Consider the following 20,581-nt stretch of genomic DNA (forward strand, 5'->3'; position numbering starts at 1 on the left):
GACCCAAAAAGAAAGATCAAGGGGAGGGATTACAACAAATATATCGTGTACGAGCAAGATCTTCATCTTATCTGTATGTTCCTGAGAGAAAGATGTACTACGAGAATTTTGATAGATTTCACTGTTTTGAACCAGTTTGACTCAATTACGATCCTTTTTTGTTAATCAAGTAATAGATAATTATTTGAATTTCATAGAAAAAACATAAAAAAAAAAACCGAGCGAAATCGAGTAGTTTTTAGAATTAGTGATGAGAATGAAATAATATTGAAGTAAAGAGGGCCTGGGAGAATGGAGTTACTTTTCCACGATAAGGACATAACCATCCTCGTTTCCAAACACACCCCGATTACCCGATTTTCGTCTTTTTCTCTGCCCGCAGCACTTTCGGTCCGTACACTCAACTTGGCGGCACGAGCTTTTGCAGATCTCGAAACGCCCTCCCTCTCTCTGAACTTACTCGCCGGAGCTCCAGAGGCTATGGGTGTGCCAGCCTTCTACCGGTGGCTCGCCGACCGATACCCTCGCTCGATTGCCGATGTGGTGGAGGAAGAGCCAGTCGAGGGCCCCAATGGCGTCCTCCTGCCGATCGATGTCTCCAAGCCCAACCCTAACGGCATGGAGTTTGACAACTTGTACTTGGATATGAATGGCATAATTCATCCATGCTTTCATCCCGAAGGCAAGGTATCAAGTTCTCGTTCTCCTTTGTGATGGCTTTAGTTTTGAGTTTGTAATTGCGAATTTGTGATTGGTTTGAAGGGGAAATGAGTGTTTTCACTACATTGTAAGGCCGAGCTTGAGTTTCTTATGGGAAAGTAGCAATGGAATTTGAGATTTGATGATGGTGTATGTGTGTTTGGGTATGTATTAGAGGAGTATTGACAGAATAGCGGAGAGTTTAATGGGGCTTAGCGAAATTTAGAGGTTAAGAAGGAGAATTCAATGCGCTAAAGCCTAATATGTGCTGGGTCGCGTGGGAAATTATCTAATGAGTTGATAGATAATGTGTATCGTTGTTTTCGGCGTTGGTTTATTTCACAAAGCCAAGAAAATGTGATTCGGCACTGAAAATTTACCAGTGCATGTCGAAATGCTGTTTAAGTAATCAGTTGGAGTATGAGGCATGTGAACAATGGTATGGTTAAATTTGAATTGATGCTTCTTCTATGTTTGCTTTCCAAATGGCGAAGACAATGTAAAGAATTATGAAGTTACGTGGTTTGTGGTTTTTGATTTGTTGCAGTAGGAATGCCGAAGCTTCCAAATTGGGCTCCATCTTAGAGTTTCTTTGCTTTAAGAAATGTTAAAAAAAGAAAAAAAAGAAAAAAGAAAACTAAGCTTTGATCTAGAAACATGAAAGAAAATTGAAAAAAATATAAGAACATACCAAAAAACCAGCCCTCAAAAGGAGTCCCAACTCTAACTATGCATGAACGAACTAAAATCTAAAAGAATAAAACCTAACTAATAATTACAAAACGGTTTGGAAATCGACGCCCACAAAGAAGTGTTCAACCTAACGTTAGCCCGCACCTCTTTCCTGGAACCTCGCAGCTCTAAAAATTCTACCCTTCCTCTCCAGGAATATTCCCGCAAAATAGTAAAGAAGCAAGCATGGTGCCTTAGCTTGGAAAGATAAAGGGTTTAGGGGAACCTCCTCCACGATAGAACAACCATCTTTATTATGCAGCTTGTAAATTAAAAAAATATAAGGCCTGAGAAAACGAACAACTCCATGGGAGATGACCAACGTCTTTTTTCTTTAAGAATTGTTTGAATGTGTTGCTGATAATTTGTGCTTAATTTACATGTGCAGCCTCCGCCTGCTACTTATGATGTTGTATTCAAATCCATTTTCGATTACATTGACCATCTCTTCTCATTGGTTAGGCCAAGAAAGGTTCTTTACATGGCAATTGGTATGGAATTTGCTAGATTTTTGGAGTATTATTGTTCAATTTATACAAGGTTCGTTTTGATAAATTTAGAATTTGGCAGATGGCGTTGCACCTAGAGCTAAAATGAACCAGCAACGCTCTCGGCGGTTCAGAGCTGCAAAAGATGCTGCTGAGGCCGTGAGACTGTTCATATGTCCATCTATCATATATGTTTATGACTAGTGAAAGAATCTTAATTATTTTTCGCTCTGCATGTGTTAGGAAGCTGAAGAAGAAAGATTGAGAAAAGAGTTTGAAGCTGAGGGGCAAAGCTTGTTGCCTAAGGAAAAGCCTGAAACATGTGACTCTAATGTTATCACTCCAGGAACTCAATTTATGGCAGTGCTTTCAGTAGCGCTTCAGTATTATGCACAGTCAAGATTGAATCACAACCCAGGATGGAGGTTTACAAAGGTCTGATTGGAATATTTTTGTACACCTCATTTTTTCTTCTTCAATCGTTTTAAAGATTGGATAATTCCTTATTGGTGGAGTAATCCTTTCTGTATCTTCCACCTTTTATACCTCTGTCTTTCAGGATACTTTGTCTCTCTATGTTTATTTATGGGGATGCATTGGATGATTATTTGAAGGTTATTCTATCTGATTCGAATGTTCCTGGTGAGGGAGAACACAAAATTATGTCATACATCCGGCTACAACGCAATTTACCTGGTTTTGATCCAAATACTCGACATTGTCTGTACGGTCTGGTGAGTCTCTTCCATTGTAGCTTTTCATAGTCTTGGCTACATGCACATAAAGAGTTATTATTTTATAATTCCTCGATCATTTAATTTTGAACTCAATTATGTCTTTGCATATTAATTTCAGGATGCAGATCTGATTATGCTCAGTCTAGCAACACACGAGGTCCACTTTTCGATTCTAAGAGAGGTCAGTTAACTGTCTTATGAGTGGTTATGTACTTCTAACTTCTAACCGATCTCCTGTACTGAATTGATCATTACTTAATACACCCATTAGTTGTGCAGGTAATTATGCTACCTGGGCAACAGGAGAAATGTTACAATTGTGGCCAAGTTGGTCATTTTGCAGCTGAGTGTCGTGGAAAGCCTGATGGACCTGAAGATTGGAATGCAGCAGATGAAACTCCAATTCATAAGAAGAAATATCAGGTGGGAGACATTATAATGTTTTGAAATTTTTAAGCTCATCCTATTTAGCTCATCTTGCTGTATCTTAAATGACGAACTTTTATGCAGTTTCTCAACATTTGGGTTTTACGAGAATACTTGGAGTACGAATTGGACATTCCAAATCCACCTTTTGAGGTTGATTTTGAGCGGATAGTGGATGATTTTGTGTTTTTGTGTTTCTTTGTTGGCAATGACTTTCTTCCACATATGCCAACCTTGGAGATAAGAGAGGTAAGGACATCTAATTGTTTAGTAGGAGCATACCTTTATTTCTTTGTTTCCTAAATGCACAAAAATATGAAGTGCTTTCATGGCCTTATATGTGCTACCTATTTTCCGTTATTTTATCTTTTACAGTAACATTATGCCAAACACACTTTTCTGGTTCAGGGTGCTATTAATCTGCTGATGCACATATATAGAAGGGAGTTTCCTTCTATGGGTGGTTATCTTACTGAGGCGGGTGAGGTAATGGTCTTTTATATTTTACGAACTTGTTCATTTTTTGCTGGCATTTTTACTCTGGAAGTAGGATTTCATCCGACCATATTGCCCATTTCTAACATATGTCTACCCTTTTTTCCTACTTTAAAGCCTTTCTCTTGCTTTAATGTGTAAATCATGTGTAATTTCCAGAGCCAAAGTTCAAATCTGATATGCAATGCATTGGAACTGAAGAGTAGATTCAATTATGTTGCTATTTTTTCTCAGTTAGTTAATTTATAACATGCCATTGTTTTGGGTTGACATAACCTACCATTTCCTCGTTGTTGACTAATGTAAGAGTATTATCTTACGTGCCTACATAATAATTAAGATGGAAAAGTATATCCAATCTTTCAACCATATTATTTCTTCTCAACCATTTAATTAATGCAAGACATTGGTTTATTCCTTGCAAAAGATGTCTATTTCACTCCCCTGTTTTCCTTACATGGGGTCTTTCACTTTTATTTGCATCCTGCGGGTAGGATTGCATCTTTTATTACTTGTGCATCACAAATAGTTATTGTATTCTAATGGGTTTCCACATCTTTAAAAATAGCATTCACTGCATTCCTGTGGGTGATTTCAAGGTTTTAATATTTGAAAAATGAAAAGGGGATGAGAGTTGTAAAAAGTCCTCCATCAATGATAGAGAACCCACTTGATGTCAAGGGTTATACTTTGGGGTTGGTGGCAAATGGAAAATCTAGAATTATTTGGGATAGTGCTAAAAGGGTTATATTTTTGGCAGTTTGGATAGAAAGAAACAATCAAAAGGACTGGTAGAGATTTTTTGTAATCATTGGAAGGGTTTTTTTTGGGTGGAAACCAAGCTTTCATTGAGGAAGATGAAAGAATATGAAAGGGCGTACAAAAAGACAACCTATAAAAAAGAGGTTCAACCTGAACCAACCTACTATACAATCATCGGAAGGTTGTACAATGCACTTACTCCTTTTGGGCCGAACTCCACAAACCTTTTTCTTTGTTTTCTATTAGTGTTATAATAACATGGATTGTTCTTTTACAGAATTCCCTTTTTGAGGCCTCAGGAGGAGATGTCATTTCTGTGTATTCCTCCTTTTTTGATTTATGATATGTTACATGTCTTGTTTCCCGGCACCAAATGTTGTAGGGTCAGGCGGTTGCCCCTGAAAAAAAAGATATGTTATATCTCTCTTGTCAAAAAGAAAAAAAAAAGAAATTCTTGAAGAGGAGAATTTTAAGTTGCTTGCTCTTTTTTCTTTGATGCTAAGGAGTAAAGTGAAGGGGGGCAACAACTGAAGTTCCATGCATGCAAATTGATTGTTAGGGTTAATGCATTTTGGAAATCTTTCCTGTTATTTTCTTACTATTATTTTCTCCTGTGAAGTCTTTTCCTTATAATAAGTTCTTTTTCTGAATAATTTTTTTGGCTGCGATATAACTAGGTCATGTTAGATAAAGTGGAACATTTTATCCAATCTGTAGCTGTACATGAAGACCAAATCTTTCAAAAAAGAGCTCGAATTCAGCAGGTCTTGTGCCTTCTCTTGTTCTTCCTGTTAATTTTCATCTCTCAATCAATTGATCATTTCAAAGCATTTTTCCTCTTATTTACTTGTTTATTTTATTCAATTATTTGTTTTCCTTTGTTTAGTTAGAATAGACAAACAGTATGTTTATTTCCTTTAATTTTGATGCTTGACTATAATTATAGTTAGCTCCTCAAGTTAGCCATCAAACATGAGAACAAGGATTTATTGGCTTGGAGGTAGAGATCTTGTGGGATTTGGAAGGAGGGCATTATCAGGAGTTTTAATGGGAGACATGGAGATAATAGAGTCTACGTTATAGAATTACATTTTTTAATGTGTATGAGACCAAATTTCATTTGATCATTAAAAGGAAGGTACAAAAAGGATGGAGAAAGAAGAAACATATCTATTAGCATAACCAAGAACTTACAAACTCACCCGTTGGTTTTGTCCACCTGGTTGTATGATGCATTTGTCTTAGATGTCTAACATCGTCTACTTGGTCCCTTGGATAACCTTTGCAAATTACCTCACACGTGAGCCAAAAAGGAAAAGAAATATATTGTGTGTGTAATATGGGGTGGGGGGAAGAAGAGCAACTTGTTGTTTCACGTATGGGTTGAATGTATTTGGAAACTCTTTGGGCTTTCAATTGTAAACAATTTTGTTACTACCTCTTCATCATCATCATAATTTATTTTCGATCAACCTAGCTAGCATTCTTTTTTTTTATTTAAATTTTGTTCATAAATGCAAATACAAATGAGAACGTAGATGGGCACTTCTTCATATTCTCATAGAAAGATATATATTTTTAATGAACCTTACACTGCACCTTTTGTGTCATTATTTCCTTTTAGACTTGCATCTTAATGTATTAATGTTGTGTCTTTGTCCAACATGTGTATCTTTCCATGCTTTGATCTCTCGTTATTTATATATTCAATGTATTGGTATGAATAGATGAAAAGTTTCTAATACAAAATGCTGGTCAGCAGGCACAAGAGAACAATGAAGAAATGAGAGGTAGAGCAAGAAGAGAGAATGGTGTTGTACCCCCATTTTCAACTGTTGACAAGGTGTCAAATAGCTTTTTGATTCTTATTGGCTTTGGATTTAATGATATAATTTTTCCTCTTTCATTATTTAATGGGGTTGTTCTTTTTGTCTGGAAGTTATTTATATTGTGTGACTATATAAAATTCCTTACCAGACTTTTCTATGTATTTTGCTTTGGAAGCAAAATTGTGATAATAATGTGATTACTAGCATTTAAAGATTCTTGTTAAGGGTTTTGTCTTTTTTTTTTTTATTTTTTTTATTTTTTGATATTCTTTGAACTCTCAATATTGTTTGTAAAGCTTGAAGATTCTTGTTAATTGAGGAGATCAATGGTAATTGGTAATAATGTGATTAGTAGCATGAGTAGGGATACAACCTTAGTAGCTTGTACTGAAGATTCCTTCTGGCTTGCTTAGATTGTGAGCTATTGCAGAAGGGTTCTAATAAGACTTTTTCCAAGGTTTATTGGGGGATTTCCTGTCCTTACAAGACTTATATTTGTCATCCTCAAAAGAAAGGCTATTGAGATTGCCAAACAGAAACCAATTAAACTCTTACCACTAGTTATTATACAGTGAACTCTGATGTCTTTTGCCTTTACATTAAGGAAGGTCTATAATGTATATCAATTTCTGTTCCCACTGTGACTTCTTGAAGATTTGGAGTTAGAAATCTCAAATTTGTAGACACATGGCTGGAAAATTCCAACTTTGTAACATTACGATTACTAGAATTGGCAGATAGGTAAATTCAATAATATATCGGATGACTGGGATCTTTTTGGTCTTACTAACGTATTATTTATGTCTTATCTACAAAACCAACTAATGTATAAATTATGTTTTAAAATATTATACGATGAACTCGGAAGTCTTTTGCCTTCACGGTAAACTCTCTTGGGCTTCCTTAGTAGGGTGTGAAGTGCATGATTTCTCATCTTCTTATCTAGGGCTTCCTATGGGACATAATCTTAAGAGTGTTGCCTTTTGGGGGCTTGTGTTGGAAAAGATTCAAAAGTTTCTCTTGGTGGAAAAAAACATTTTTCTCTAAATGAGGGAGACTTGTGCTTATTTAGGTCGTTTAAAGAGGTATTGTCCCTTTTAAAATCTCGATGCCTCTGAGTAAGAGCTTGGAGAAAATTATTAGAGATCTCCTGAGGGAGTGGATGAGGTGCTCACTTAGTCAATCGGGAAACCATATCTAGGCCTTCGGAGGTAGGGCCTAGGGGGATTGGGCATTGGTCATTTGAGACTTAAATGAGGTTTTGTTGGCCATGATTGTGGCAGTTCTTTCAAGAGCCTAGTGCCTTGTGGCAGAGGATTATCGTGAGCAAGTATGGCTGCATCCTTTCCTTTTGACTGGGTCTTACCTGTGGGCTTAAGGTTTGTGCTAACCATCTCTGGAAGGCTATTTTTTGGGTCTTTCCATTATTCTCCTAGTTCTTGAGATGTTTTTTTTGGATGGATTGGATCCAATACCTATTTTTGGAAGGACCACTGGGCAGGTGATAAACCACTTTGCCTTTTATTCCCCCGTGTACCTCGACATGATGTTGCATCAGTGGCCTCTTTTTTGGCATCAAGGGGAGTTGGTTTTTATTTCCTTGGGTCTCAGTCGTCCCTTCATGTACAGGGAGGGGGACTTTGGAGGTTGCTGCCTTGCTTCTTCTGCTAAGGGTGTTCCTTTTTGTCGGGAGAGGTTTCTCAGGGTATGTTCCCTAGCTCGTCCACATGGTTTTCCTGTGGCTCTTTTTTTTTTTCCTCCCTTTTCACCTGTTGAGTTCTACCTCTCTCCGCCACCTTTTTGCCTCATTGGTTTCCTCGCTTTGGAAGTTCAAAATTCCAAAAAAGATATATATAAATATATATATATATATATATATATATTTTTTTTTTTTGTGTGGTTGGTCTTATTACAGGGAAAGTCAACACTTGGAGTCTTGGATTGTATTCAAAGAAGCTTTTCCTTCTTTTTGGGGCCGCAATCAGAAGTGCCTCAAAAGATATTGACCACATTTTTATGGCGCTGCCAGTCTCCCTCATAATATTTGGGGTAGTTTCTTTCAGCTGTTTGGGGTGTCTTGGGCTCGTAGGATTATTGAGTACTACTGAGTACTGAGTAGTGAGTACTAGGTAGAGGTGGTTTTGTTGTTCCCTCCTTTTTGAGATTAGGGAAGGTTTTTGTGGGAGGCTCCTTGTTTTGCTATTTTGTGGGGAGAAACAATAGTATCTTATGGGGATTGAGAGATCCATGGAGTATGTTTTGGAGTTTATTAGATTTAATACTTCCCGGTGCCGTTTTCTAAGTTTTTTTTTTTTTTTTTTTGTAATTATCTGTTAGGTGTTATTATTTGAATTGGAGGCCCTTTCTTTAGGCGGTCCTTCTTTTGTTGGGCTGGTTCTTTTGTATGCCTTTGTATATTCTTTTATTTCTCTCAAAAGCTTGGTTTCTCTTAAAATAAATAATGATTTATACTGGTCATGTGATATATAAGTTTAGTTTTAGTTATGTTTAAAATGGGAAAAAGTTCTAGAATTTTAATGAAATTAGCACCCATGAGTTTGGAATAAGCGGAGCACAATAAATAACTAAGAGTAGGCCTAGTGTTTTCTTAGTTATTGGTACTAGTTCCTTGATAAATCAAATATTACAGAATAGTCCTATCAATTTGATAGGAATTCCGTATTATGTTTAGACCGCTGTGGATATTTGCAGTCTTTTACTACCTTCCATTGCTAATCCCTTCAAGAAAGAGTACAAAATTCTATAGTTACAGCATTTTAGAGTGCTTTCATGGTCCCTCCAGATCTAAAGGAACAATTGGACTTTGAATAACAAATTCCTAACGATTCTATGAATCAGTCCGTTTCTATACAAGCTCTTAATTGGTGTAAATGCCTTTCCTCTAATTTTAGAAACTATAGCTTAAATGGCCTTTTGGCTAATTGGAATTAATCTCTTGGCTTTGGGATGTTTCGATTTCCCTCCCTTCTGTATTTCCATCAATGAATCTATCCAAAGAAAAATAAAAGCAAAAAATTCACATATTTTGATAGATGTCTAAATGTAGGTCTTGGATTTTTTGCCATTCTTTCAGATTAAGTTGGGGGAGCCTGGCTACAAGGGGAGGTATTATGCTGAGAAGTTCAATGCTTCAAGTCCAGAACATATCGCTGAAATAAAACAAGATGTGGTAAGCCCATTGCTTGTGCTGTTATTACTATTTTTTTGTCTATTTATTGGAGGATATACTTCTCAGTGGGTCACTCTCTCTGTCTGTATATAATATATCATCCATCCATATATCCAAAATTTAAATTCCACACATCTTTGAATTTTTGCTATTCCCCAAACTTTAACGCGTGGGGAAAAAATTGTGATTATGGGTTTGAACCGCTTGGACCCATTACATGAATATTCTAGATATTTAACTAGCTTCTTATCTAAGTATGAATTATTTTAGGATCATCGAATAATCTCTTGTTATGAATTTCATAAAAATAAAATAAAAGAAGTTGTGATTTCTGAGCATAAGGTGTGCGATATTGTTATAATGTTGGATGTAAAATGTGAAGTAGCAGAAAGAAAAACTTTTGAAGTTGGCAGAATTGTCCTAAGAATATGTACCATGGGGAAGAGAAACGAGGTGCATTAATTTTTGGTTTAGGAATGGTTAGATAAATGCTTTCAGTCCCCTATTTTCCCAATACTCTTGTGGCGAGTCTGTATTAAACGTTCAATTTTGCTTCTGTGTGCTTGATGCGCACTTATTGGATTTGGAACTTGCAATGCTCTTTAATCCATAAAAAATTGGCAACTATTATTGAATTTGGATGCAGAAAAATTTTCTTCATCAATATTTTTAACAAGTATATGCAATTAATCCCCTACGTAGTGTTGATGAACAAATGGATTTATATTTTGTGCAGGTCCTGAAATATGTGGAGGGTTTATGTTGGGTCTGTCGATATTACTATTCAGGAGTTTGCTCTTGGCAGTGGTAAATTTCATTTGCTTATTTTGACAATTGGGAGAGCCATATCTACTTTTGGTTTTAAAGTAACTGTCAAATAATTTTCGGAGGATATGCATGCAATGTCCTAGCTACATATTTGTTTTCGAGTCTTGAATGAAAGCCGTCATTAGATTAAAAATGATGGCCTATTAGCTGTTTGGTATCTGTGTATTTTGTTGTATGGCAATGGGCAGTACTCATGTTGTTTTGAAACTTGTTTCTTTGATTCAGGTATTATCCTTATCATTATTCGCCTTTTGCCTCTGACCTAAAAAACTTGGCTGATTTGGAGATAACCTTTTTCATTGGAGAGCCATTTAAACCTTTTGATCAACTGATGGGAACTCTACCAGCTGCAAGGTTTTTTCTTTTTAATTTTGTGCCTTTTAGCCTGCTAGTTTTTTTGAAGTTATATATTGCTTATTAAAGATGAAACCATTTTCTGACTTTTGTTTACAAGAAACGAAAAGAACTTTTCATTGAAACCTTGAAAAGTTCAAGGATTAAGCCAACAAAAGACTGAAGTTGCCAAAATTTTCTCCACTTGACGCTAATAAAAAAAGGAGTATATTAGAATACTCTCCCCATAGACTGATTAGAAGTCAGAAACCTAGCTAAAGCCCACACTCTCCTGTTCTAATATTGTCTCTAAAGATTCTCTATTTTTTCCAGCATATCTTCTACATATATCTGTGTAGTTTAACTTATCAACTGTCTTCATTTGCATTATGCTTATTGCTTATATGCTTACAGTTCGAGTGCTCTACCTGAGAAATACAGAAAGTTGATGACAGATCCATCATCTCCTATCCTTGAATTTTATCCTTCTGGTAACCACTTAATCGGCGTTTTTTTTAAATAATTGTTTTCTTGTAATTTTTCTTTCTTAAATGGTATTTGTTTTCTGTGAATAGATTTTGAGATTGACATGAATGGCAAGCGTTTTCAATGGCAGGTACTTAAGTTTTTTGCACTTTTATTGAGCTATAAGCTTAAACTTATTTATTTATTATTATCATTTCTAATATTCTGAGCTGTTATTTATTCAAGAATCTATCTTGATATTTGCTAAACTGATGAAAACCATCGAATCTTTTTCCCTTGTGAAATCCAGGGTGTTGCCAAATTGCCTTTCATTGATGAGAGAAAGTTGCTTGCTCAAACTAGGAGACTTGAAGGCTCTTTAACGGTGATTAACATACTATTAGCCTTATAATTATTAAGTTAATTAAAAGGGCCATAACTCAACTACATGACAATCAACTTTTCAATTAGGAAGTGAAAATTATTAAATAAATTTTGGTTGTTAGGCCTTTCGAAACTAGTGATGGTGAAATTCTTGTTGAGTTTTATGAGTGGAGAGAGCCATTTGTTATACGGTGCTAAACTAACACGTCGGATATATTTATTTTCATTTATTGATTGCTGTACAAACTCTTTTCCCTTTGGGGGTGGTAAACAAGTTCTTCAAAATATTTTGTGGTGTCGGAAACTTTTTAGATAGCCAGTGTCATTATAGTTTCTAATTGGAGTGTATAACATAAATATTTTTGTAATTTTCCTACTTTTCTTATTATTTTAGGCTGGAGGTTTTTTGTTTCACTCTGCCTGGACGCTTGTCCTGTGTTCTTTAGGCTACTCTTTTCGACTATCTGTTTCTGACTCAAGTTTCTGGTTTTGTATTTTAAAAATATTTTGTGAGCGTCAGTTGATCATCAAATATCTTTCTGAAACTCGATTCTTTTGATATTTTTCTTCTGATTCATAAGCTAGCAATTCTCAGGTTCGATGACTCTATGACGTGTAGTGAAGTGGTTCATAATTTTAGTTTCTGAGTAGCTTCTATTTTCATATTCTAATCAAACCACATTTTGATCTAGTTTGTGAAGAAGATAAAAGTTACTTTCTCGTGTTCTCAATTTAATTTGAATGCTTAGATTACTAATCTGCAATTTGGATGCAGGAAGAAGAGAAGAATCGGAATAGTGTGATGCTTGATCTGCTTTATACACATTGTACCCATCCATTGTCTGCACAGATTTTCTCTTATTTCCAAGTTACTTGTCAACTACCTCCACCTGAAAGAACTTGTTGGGCGATTGACACTAATGTCAGGTAGGTTTAGTTTCACATTACATATTCAATCAAATTCCCGATATATCCCTGTTCGTGCTCAATTTGATTCTTAATCCCTTTTTTGTTGTGTGCATTTTGCAGTGGTGGGATGAATGGATTCCTCTGGTTGTGTGAGAGAAATGTATTCCATAATGTTGTCCCATCACCAATCAACGGTTTTCCTGATATCCAGTGTAATCAAGTCGTGTAAGTCCCTTTTCCACTTTGATATACTGAGACTGATAAGGGCCTCTCTCTCTCTCTCTCTCACTCACACATTCTTTTTATTGTAGAAATGTTACATATCTTAATCCTCAGAATCACAAACACATCCCCAAACCTCCAAAGGGCGTAGTCATGCCCAAAAAGGTGCGTCCGATACGAGTCCTAGCTTCTCATTGAATTTCTTTTTAGTATTATATATCTGAAACAAATGTGAAAAAGATACATGAATTCAATACAGAAGTTTTTAGGATGCCCGTGTAATGATCATTTCCTTGCCACTAAATCAGCTATATAAGCATTTGAAATTTGCCTATAATTTGATGCTTTGTTGTTTTTGCAGGTTGTAAGTCCCGTGGATATCAAACCGTTCCCGACATTATGGCACGAAGACAATAGTTCCCGGCGCTATCATGGCAGAGAAAGGTGATATTGCTATTTCCTTAGTTTAGATAGTGTTACTAACTTTGCCTCACCTTTACTGTATAAACGACCAAAGCTTTTAAGAGGTAATGTGATCAAGACAATGCTACACAATTTAAATTTCTTAACATATTTTAGAAAATCCACCTGAGATGGTTTTCAAGCTTGTTGACACAATTATAAATTTATATCTTCTACTAAGGCCCTAGAAGTAATGTGATCAAGACAACTCTACACAGTTTAAATTTCTTAACATATTTTAGAAAATCCACCTGAGATAGTTTTCAAGCTTGTTGACACAATTATACCTTCTACTAAGGCCCTAGATGTGGTAGATGTGATATGAATGCTATTAGGATATAATTAGGAATATTGCTAGCGCATTAAAGAGTATACTAGTAATCAGTTAGAGAAGTTGGAGAAATGGAGATTTGTTATAAATAGGGTTAGTGGGAAAGGATTGCAAAAAGACAATTGTTTGGTATGGTTTAGGCTTGTGTAAGATTACTCAAGAGAGGGGAGGTACCTTGAAATACTTGGTAGTCCTTGTAGTTCTATCTTTTATATTTTAATATATATATATTTCTAGTTGTTTGAGTTCAATCAGGATGCTTGAACCTTTTTAATGAACATTTCAACTTCTGGGACGATTAGTTGTATTTTTTTTAAAATGCATCTCTTTTTACAGGCCTCAAGTACCTGGAGCTATAGCTGGTCCTCTATTGGGAGAAGCAGCTCATCGTCTTGTAAAGAACACTCTTAATATCAAACTTAATGGCTCATCGTCGGGAATGTTTGAACAACCCTATTCTCGGAATTTGCCGGGTCATGTTATGTTTTCTAGACCACGACAGGTTGGACCTGCAGGTTACGAAACTGGGTACGGTGAAGAGCCGAATTATAACTATGGGCACCATAATAATAACTATGGTGTATCGGCTAGGCCAAGATATCCCCACTCATCAAACAATATGCCAGGCGACAGGCAAAGTTTCAGAGCAAACGATAAAGTACAGCATCAGGAACGATACAACAACGTGAGGACTGGAATGTCCGCTTTGACAATTGAAGAGAGTGTGAAGAATCGGTCTGCTGACGTGTTAACTCCCAGCCTTCCTCCAGTGGCGTTGCTGAAGATGCCGAGCATTGGAAATTCAGCAGCAAACCAACAAAATTTTGTCCTGGCTACTGACGCTCTTCCTTCACCACCTCACAAATGGATCAATAGAGCTCCAAATGTAAGTATGATTAATGCAAGACAACAGGATGAGAAGCAAATGAAACAAGTTTATCTGGCGAAGACTCCGGCAGGCCAGAGTGGGTCAGGTTCCGGAAGCAAGCAGTAATCGTTGATTGTTCTTGTTAAGTCACCCCAAATATGAAAAGCATTTTTAGCATTCCACAACTTGCACCTAACGAGGGACTTGAGAGAGGCACACCCTAACAGGTATTTCGAGGCAAGTCATGCGAGCTGATCATCCATTTGGTGGAGTCGCTTCTTGAATTCTAATCACAGAAGTTCCTTTTTAGCGGCTGAGCACGACATGTTATTTGTGCAAGAACAGATTCAAGCCAAAAAAGGGGTAAGAACATTTAATGAATTTTGTGCATATTGTACCAATGAATCGTGCATAACTGTAGTGTAATCTACAAGGTTTACCTCTAGAAATTTGTCCAACTTAGTTTGGGGTTTTGAAGAGGAATTGTAGAGTAGAGATGTTGATATCAGAGCACAGAAGATAAGAATAGTTCACAGGTTATCTATGTATCTTTTATTTTTTTTTCAAAGCAAAAAAACATGGCCAAAGAGGCAAGGCAAGGGATTAGACAAACTCGTACCTTTGATCACATTTTATTTTGGTGCTTATTGGAGCATTTGGTTCGTTTCGATATCCGCCTCAAGTTATTCAGTGTACAAATGCTTATTGGAGAATTGAGTCTCTTATATATATCCCTCTCTTGGTACAAGTACTTGATACTTCGCCCATGTGATTTAACGATTTAGCAGAATGAGTTAACAGAAATTTAGAGGAATTAGTTAATCATTATCGATCCCCCTTACAAATTTGGAGGAAAAATTAAAATTATTTTTTGCTCTTAGATGGCCTAATTCATCTAGTGAGTCGACAAATTTATAGAAATTAGGTAAAATTGTTTTAAACAATATTTGGATGCCGACTTTATGTTTACTCTTAAAATTTGTCAGCTCTTTAAATTTTTGAAAAATAAAAATTTTAAAAGACACTCGGTCAAATTTTAACGATGGCCAGTGATTGATCAACACTGATCAACACTTAAATATTATTCAATTTTTTATGTATACCAAGGCTGATGAGACATGCAAAGTCTTTCTGGTAGAACAATGAACTTCAGCATTGGTAATTACATAACATTACCAGGGAAAGGATTCTTTCTTTTGTTTTCTTTTTCTTTTTACTTTAGGAATATGAACAAACAAGAAGGTTCATGGTGAACTTTCAATATAATTCAAACACTATGATTTATTCTTCTTATTTTATCAACACCAAAAATCCAATAACATTTGGATTGAGTCCAAGCTAAAATACACAAAACTCCTTTTCAATTACTCAATCCACCTGATTTCTCATCACTTTTATGTGTGTCAGCAGAAGAAATACACTTCGAATACACAAATTACCCAAAAAAAAAAAAAAGAAAAAAGATTGAAGAGTTTCATACCTGATTGGCTGATTCATCATTGCAAGAAATAGCCAGAGAGAAACAGAGCAAAGAAGAACAACAAACTTCCATATATAAGCACAGCCTTCTGCCCAGAAGTCAAAGCGTTCCCTCCAAGTCCATACTGCTGATTCTGTGCAAACCCAGCAATCTCCACACTCTTACTCTCAAAGAAGCTCTTCGCCGCCCCGCACGTCGGGCACCGCCAATCCTCCGGCAGCTGCTCGAACGGCAGCCCCGGCGCTATCGGATACGACGGGTCTCCGACCGCCTCGTCGAATTTATGCCCACAGGACCTGCACTCATAAATCCCTGTGTTCAGCACTGCAAATTTCTCCTCCAGCCGCCGCGGGTCGAACTTCTCCGCCGCCTCTTCCGCCGGCGGATTTGGCTCGTGGGACGTGGGCTTGTCTTCTTTAGAGACGTCAATGGAGTTGAGGGCGAAGAGGGAGCTGGGCCTCGCCGCCGCCGATCTCTGCAATGGCGCGATGGCGGCGGGGGTGGCGGCGGCGGTGGGGGGTTTGAAGTTGAGCCTGGGGATTGGAAGGGAAGGTTGGGAGAGGTGGAAGGAGAGAGTGGGTCTTGCAGAGGCATAAGCCGCCATGGATGAACTGTTGAGCTAGAAATCAGAGATGGGTTTTTTATTTTTATTTTTGAGCGTGGAAAGAAAAGGGAAATTTAGGAGGAAGAATCAGAAGGATCCATGGTATATGCTGATGGTTCTGTGTGGGAGGAGGAGGAGGAGGATAAGGTGGGGAAGGAGGAGATGGGGAGTGTTGAATTGGGCTTTGTTTTTGGGTTTTACTTTGGCCCATCATCATCCTTGGAAAGCCCAATCATCTACCCATATGAATAGGAATGTCAAATTGACAATTATTCTCCACAAAGATCCAAATATCTTAATTAAGAGTGTTTGATTCCGAATTAAATGTATGTAACTAGGTTAAGAAATTAAAACTATATTTGTTAACTCTAGTTGGAATTTGAGAGAATTGAATTATGTCGTGCTACTGCTAATGTGCAAACATGTCTAGGTCAAACATGTCTAGGTCACAAGTGAACGTCAGAATTATATCAAACCATGTTATACAAACTAAAATTTATTACCAACATTTTGCTCACGTGAACTCAGAATTAATTGACACAAATTTAAAACCTTCGACCCTTCTTTCTAAATGGGGGTGCCCGGAGCACCTCATCTTGTCATTTCGTCGTTGCTCATTCCCGTTAGGCCTGAATGTTTGGCCTTTCCTTCTCCGCGCCCGCTCACGCTTCGCTGAACTATGGCGTGGTAAAGAGAAGAGAGTACGAAAGAATAGTAAACAGAGCACACCGCAGAAAGATTCAAAATATGAGAAGTCTCCCTTGGATTCAAGAAGAAGGAAATGAAGAACGGGAACGAAACGAAATGAGGCGTTTCTAGCTCGAGTTTCGGATGAGCTTCTCCCAATTATGTCAAATTTCTGATCAAAATGTGAGTTTGAATCCTCCACCCCACTAATTGTACTGAAAAAAATTTATTACACACATTCTATACACAAACTCATATTAAATGATATTGTGCTTCATAAACATAGATTTATTAGTAAAACTATGAGCCAAACATTTCGGGATCTCGGAAATCTAAAGTAGTCCCCTACAAAAGTAGTTTGCGCTAACAATAGGAAGGCAACAGTATATTCCAATCAAGGAAAAGAAATTTGTGATGATGAAAAATAGACAACAAACATTGTATTGTATATATACATTTTGATCAAGAGGTTCTTCAGTAGTTACAATTTTCTGTGTCAAATTTCAACAGAGAGAAAAGAAGGAAAAACAAGAAACAAAAATTAAACACTTGTAAGATACCAAACCCAAACCATTTGTGATCAGTAAATATAGAATTATTCACATCCTTCAATTTGTATTCTCAATCCCAAAACCCCAATCCGAGAGAGAGAGAGAGAGAGAGAGAGAGAGAGAGAGAGAGAGAGAGAGAGAGAGAGATTTGTTACCTCTGAAATCAGGCGGAAGACCAGGTCAAGGTTCTTCGGCAAATTGCAAAGACGAAAGCCAGTTTACTCAAAAGGCAGAGAAATTAAACCCAAATTCTCCATTTGTGAGATCAAGAAAGACAATGACATGGCCACTTTCTGGTTGGATTTTCTCTTCTTCTTCTTCTTCGTCCATGGAAGAAGACCAAAATACCCAACTCTCCGATGAACCCGGAACACCGCTCAACGATGACGGAGACCATGCCGATTATTTACGGCAAGATCCAGAAATCGACGAACAAAACGCCGCCGTTTCAGACGACGAGACCGACGCCGCAGATTTACGTCAATCTAAAACCAACAGCTTCTCTCCGATCGAGGATCACATTCCGACCGCCATCGTCATCCCCGCCAATGCCCCAAACAATGTCGTCACCGTCGCTATTCCGGCCGCCCGCATCCAGGAGCGACGTCCTCAACGGAGAACAAATATCTGGACCAATGAGGACGAAATTGAGCTCTTGCGCGGTTTTCTCGAATTCTCGTCGGATAATCGAATCTCTGGCCATCGCCTCCAGCAACAGGATGCCGCGGCGTTCTATCGCAAAATCAAGCCCAAAATTCAGCTCTGTTGCGATAAGAATCAATTAATCGATAAGCTCCGGAGATTGAAAAGAAAGTACCAAATCACTTCGAGCAAGATCGATTCCGGCGAGAAACCGTCCTTCAGAAGTCTCCACGACCGATCGACCTTCGACATTTCGCGAAAAATTTGGGGCCGTAGCTCCGGCAAAAAGCAAACGCCGGCGGAAGATAGCATTCTCGACGAAGTCCTCGCAGACATTAGCCCCAATTATATCAACATCAAGGTGAAGAGAGAGGATCCCGAAGATGAATCCGAAGAGCGCGACGATCTCCAGCAATCGACAAAACGGCGCCGCACGGCGTTTCTCTCCGGCGAGGCGAGCAATTCGATCGAGATTCCGATGAGGCCGAGCAGTACAACCGACGATATCGGAAAAATTTCAGGATTGGTTGAGGAAGTGGCGAGGGCATGCCTGACGCCGCTTTTCAAGGAGTTGATGAGTAACAGATGGCCGCCGATTGGTCTCGCCGGAAGGATTCCGAGTTACGGCGGCGGAGAGGCGGCGGATGAGAGGTGGAGGAAGCAGCAGGCGATGGAGATGGAGGTTTATTTGAAAAGGTTGGAATTGGTGCAGGAAGAAATTAGGGCTTCATTGAAGGAGTTGAGATCAAAGGAAGAAGAGAGTAAAAATAAGCTTCAAGATGATAATTAATCTAATATTCAATATTAATACTAACTTAATTTAATCTTTTAACCTTAAACTTTTTTTTTATACATTTTAACCATAAACTTTAAACTTTGATAATATGATTGAGCTATAACATACCATCATTCCAAAGTTAATATTATAATTTTTCTCGACAAATAAACAAAAGAAAAACGATTCGATATCTCATTTTATACCGCTTGAATTAAGAACTTGATTAACTTTTACTTAATAAGTTTGGAAGCATCTAAGTCAATTTTCATTATACAAATTGAACCTAATATTTAGAAAAATATGATGTAGTTTTTACTTTTCATTAATTTATATATAATCGTAGTTTTTACTTTTTACTAATGCTGTATATATCTATATATATAGAATTTAAAATGCTATTTTAGTTTATTTATCTAAAATATTTATTTTATTTAAGGTACTTTTGACTTTTATTCAGTCTAAAAAGTTACAATTTTAGAAACGAATTTTATATAAAATTAATAGAAACGTAATACAAATTTATGATTACATTTCAAGAAATTTAGCGTGTGAAATATGTACTAAAATTTTAATCCAAATAAATGAGGTAAAAATGAAAATGAGATAATCAAAATAATCCCTTTTAAAAAATTATAGAGACCAAAGTAAATATTTAGATAATATCAAAATTAAAATGAACAAAAGTTAAAAATATATAGGAATCATGTATTTTTTACTATGACACAATTTTCGTGGTTAATAAATTCATATATTTAAGAAATTGCTGATAGGTCAGGAACATATTAATTACAAAATTCAAAGTTCAAGAACGATCTATCAACACGACTCCAAAATTTTATACCTTATGATATATATAAAAATATGTATATTCCTTTTTATAGTATTTTTACAAAATAACATTTTACAAAAATATAAATAAGATTTTACAAAAATGATATACAATCAAATAAGATCACCTAAAAATCTATCTCACAGGTCACTTTGGTGACATTTAAAAAAAAGTAAGGATATCTTTATAATTACATATTTATTTCATGCTATTTAGCGTTATTTCCCTAATAATTTTGAAATTATATCTAAAATTATCTTCACTATTCTATCGCAATCTTACAAAAATTCAAAAATCAAAATTTGAAATTCCCGAAATTAAATCAATTTGAACAAAGTTTCGAATTCCTAATCCTAATGAGAATACGAAAACCTTGGACCTTATAAATACACCAATGGCGTCAAAATTTCAAAACCAATCCACAGATTCCGATGGCGATGAAGAACAAGAACAAGAACACTAACCAGTTGGAAGGCGAGGCGGAGAAATCTGAAGCCCTAAATTTTCTGATGCGAGGAGTTCATATACCGAAGAAACCGAGATCGAGATCGAGATGGGGCAATCGAAGGAAAGTTTCGAGGAAAAGCTTTCGTGCTTACATTCAGAGCTTAGGGATCAGTCCCGAGCGATTGCAGGAGAAGATCAGACACTTGAAGTATTCCAGAGACTATTCGTTTCTCTTCGGTGATGAAGAAGTTTTGGAAAAAATGTTTTAGTTTCCATCCAAAAATTGTTCGTTATTGATACCACCAACTTTGTAAAGGGATTCAAACTTTTTTATACGGGCACTTACTTTTTAATTTTGTCGAATTTTTTCTATCTCCAAGACAATATCATATATTTAGATAAG

At 36.7% G+C, this 20,581-nt stretch overlaps 3 protein-coding genes across 5 annotated transcripts; 2 read left to right on the forward strand and 1 right to left on the reverse strand.

The window, feature by feature from the left end:
- Nucleotides 1-342: 342 nt before the first annotated feature.
- Nucleotides 343-14,908, forward strand: XRN4 (exoribonuclease 4). Of its 2 annotated transcripts, XM_022287469.2 has the most exons (22): nt 343-687; nt 1,820-1,922; nt 2,002-2,078; nt 2,163-2,354; nt 2,534-2,653; nt 2,775-2,837; nt 2,936-3,079; nt 3,167-3,331; nt 3,491-3,568; nt 5,017-5,103; nt 6,102-6,182; nt 9,263-9,358; nt 10,095-10,165; nt 10,412-10,540; nt 10,934-11,010; nt 11,095-11,135; nt 11,295-11,369; nt 12,144-12,295; nt 12,398-12,502; nt 12,589-12,664; nt 12,861-12,943; nt 13,629-14,908. In XM_022287469.2, the coding sequence occupies exons 1-22, from the start codon at nt 481-483 to the stop codon at nt 14,284-14,286; spliced, it is 2,880 nt and encodes a 959-aa protein (XP_022143161.1). In that variant the 5' UTR covers nt 343-480; the 3' UTR covers nt 14,287-14,908. The 2 variants fall into 2 exon arrangements, with proteins under 2 accessions (XP_022143161.1, XP_022143162.1); XM_022287470.2 differs by lacking the exons at nt 343-687; nt 1,820-1,922; nt 2,002-2,078 and having other exon boundaries at nt 2,216-2,354; nt 2,479-2,653; nt 13,629-14,832.
- On the reverse strand, nt 13,857-17,784 carry LOC148209933 (Rubredoxin-like superfamily protein). Of its 2 annotated transcripts, XM_088127235.1 has the most exons (3): nt 17,638-17,784; nt 15,641-16,480; nt 13,857-14,446 (listed from the first exon to the last, which is right to left on the reverse strand). In XM_088127235.1, the coding sequence occupies exon 2, from the start codon at nt 16,242-16,244 to the stop codon at nt 15,657-15,659; it is 588 nt and encodes a 195-aa protein (XP_087983361.1). In that variant the 5' UTR covers nt 16,245-16,480; nt 17,638-17,784; the 3' UTR covers nt 13,857-14,446; nt 15,641-15,656. The 2 variants fall into 2 exon arrangements, with proteins under 2 accessions (XP_087983361.1, XP_087983360.1); XM_088127234.1 differs by lacking the exon at nt 13,857-14,446 and having other exon boundaries at nt 15,424-16,480; nt 17,638-17,778.
- On the forward strand, nt 17,760-18,996 carry LOC111013097 (putative transcription factor At3g04930). Its single transcript, XM_022287471.2, has one exon. The coding sequence runs from the start codon at nt 17,760-17,762 to the stop codon at nt 18,912-18,914; it is 1,155 nt and encodes a 384-aa protein (XP_022143163.1). The 3' UTR covers nt 18,915-18,996.
- Nucleotides 18,997-20,581: the final 1,585 nt, after the last annotated feature.

Source organism: Momordica charantia (genome assembly GCF_013281855.1).
Source record: "Momordica charantia cultivar OHB3-1 chromosome 8 unlocalized genomic scaffold, Mcharantia_2.0 BLBB01000008.1, whole genome shotgun sequence".
Classification (NCBI taxonomy): domain Eukaryota; kingdom Viridiplantae; phylum Streptophyta; class Magnoliopsida; order Cucurbitales; family Cucurbitaceae; genus Momordica; species Momordica charantia.

Bases quoted from the DNA above. Each gene is read 5' to 3' on its own strand.
- LOC111013097 (XM_022287471.2), top strand. From the start codon at position 17,760: ATGACATGGCCACTTTCTGGTTGGATTTTCTCTTCTTCTTCTTCTTCG.
- LOC148209933 (XM_088127235.1), bottom strand. From the start codon at position 16,244: ATGGCGGCTTATGCCTCTGCAAGACCCACTCTCTCCTTCCACCTCTCC.
- XRN4 (XM_022287469.2), top strand. From the start codon at position 481: ATGGGTGTGCCAGCCTTCTACCGGTGGCTCGCCGACCGATACCCTCGC. The intron at 12,503-12,588 runs GTAAGTCCCTTT...TTTTTATTGTAG, and splicing joins ATCCAGTGTAATCAAGTCGT to AAATGTTACATATCTTAATC. The intron at 12,665-12,860 runs GTGCGTCCGATA...TTGTTTTTGCAG, and splicing joins GCGTAGTCATGCCCAAAAAG to GTTGTAAGTCCCGTGGATAT.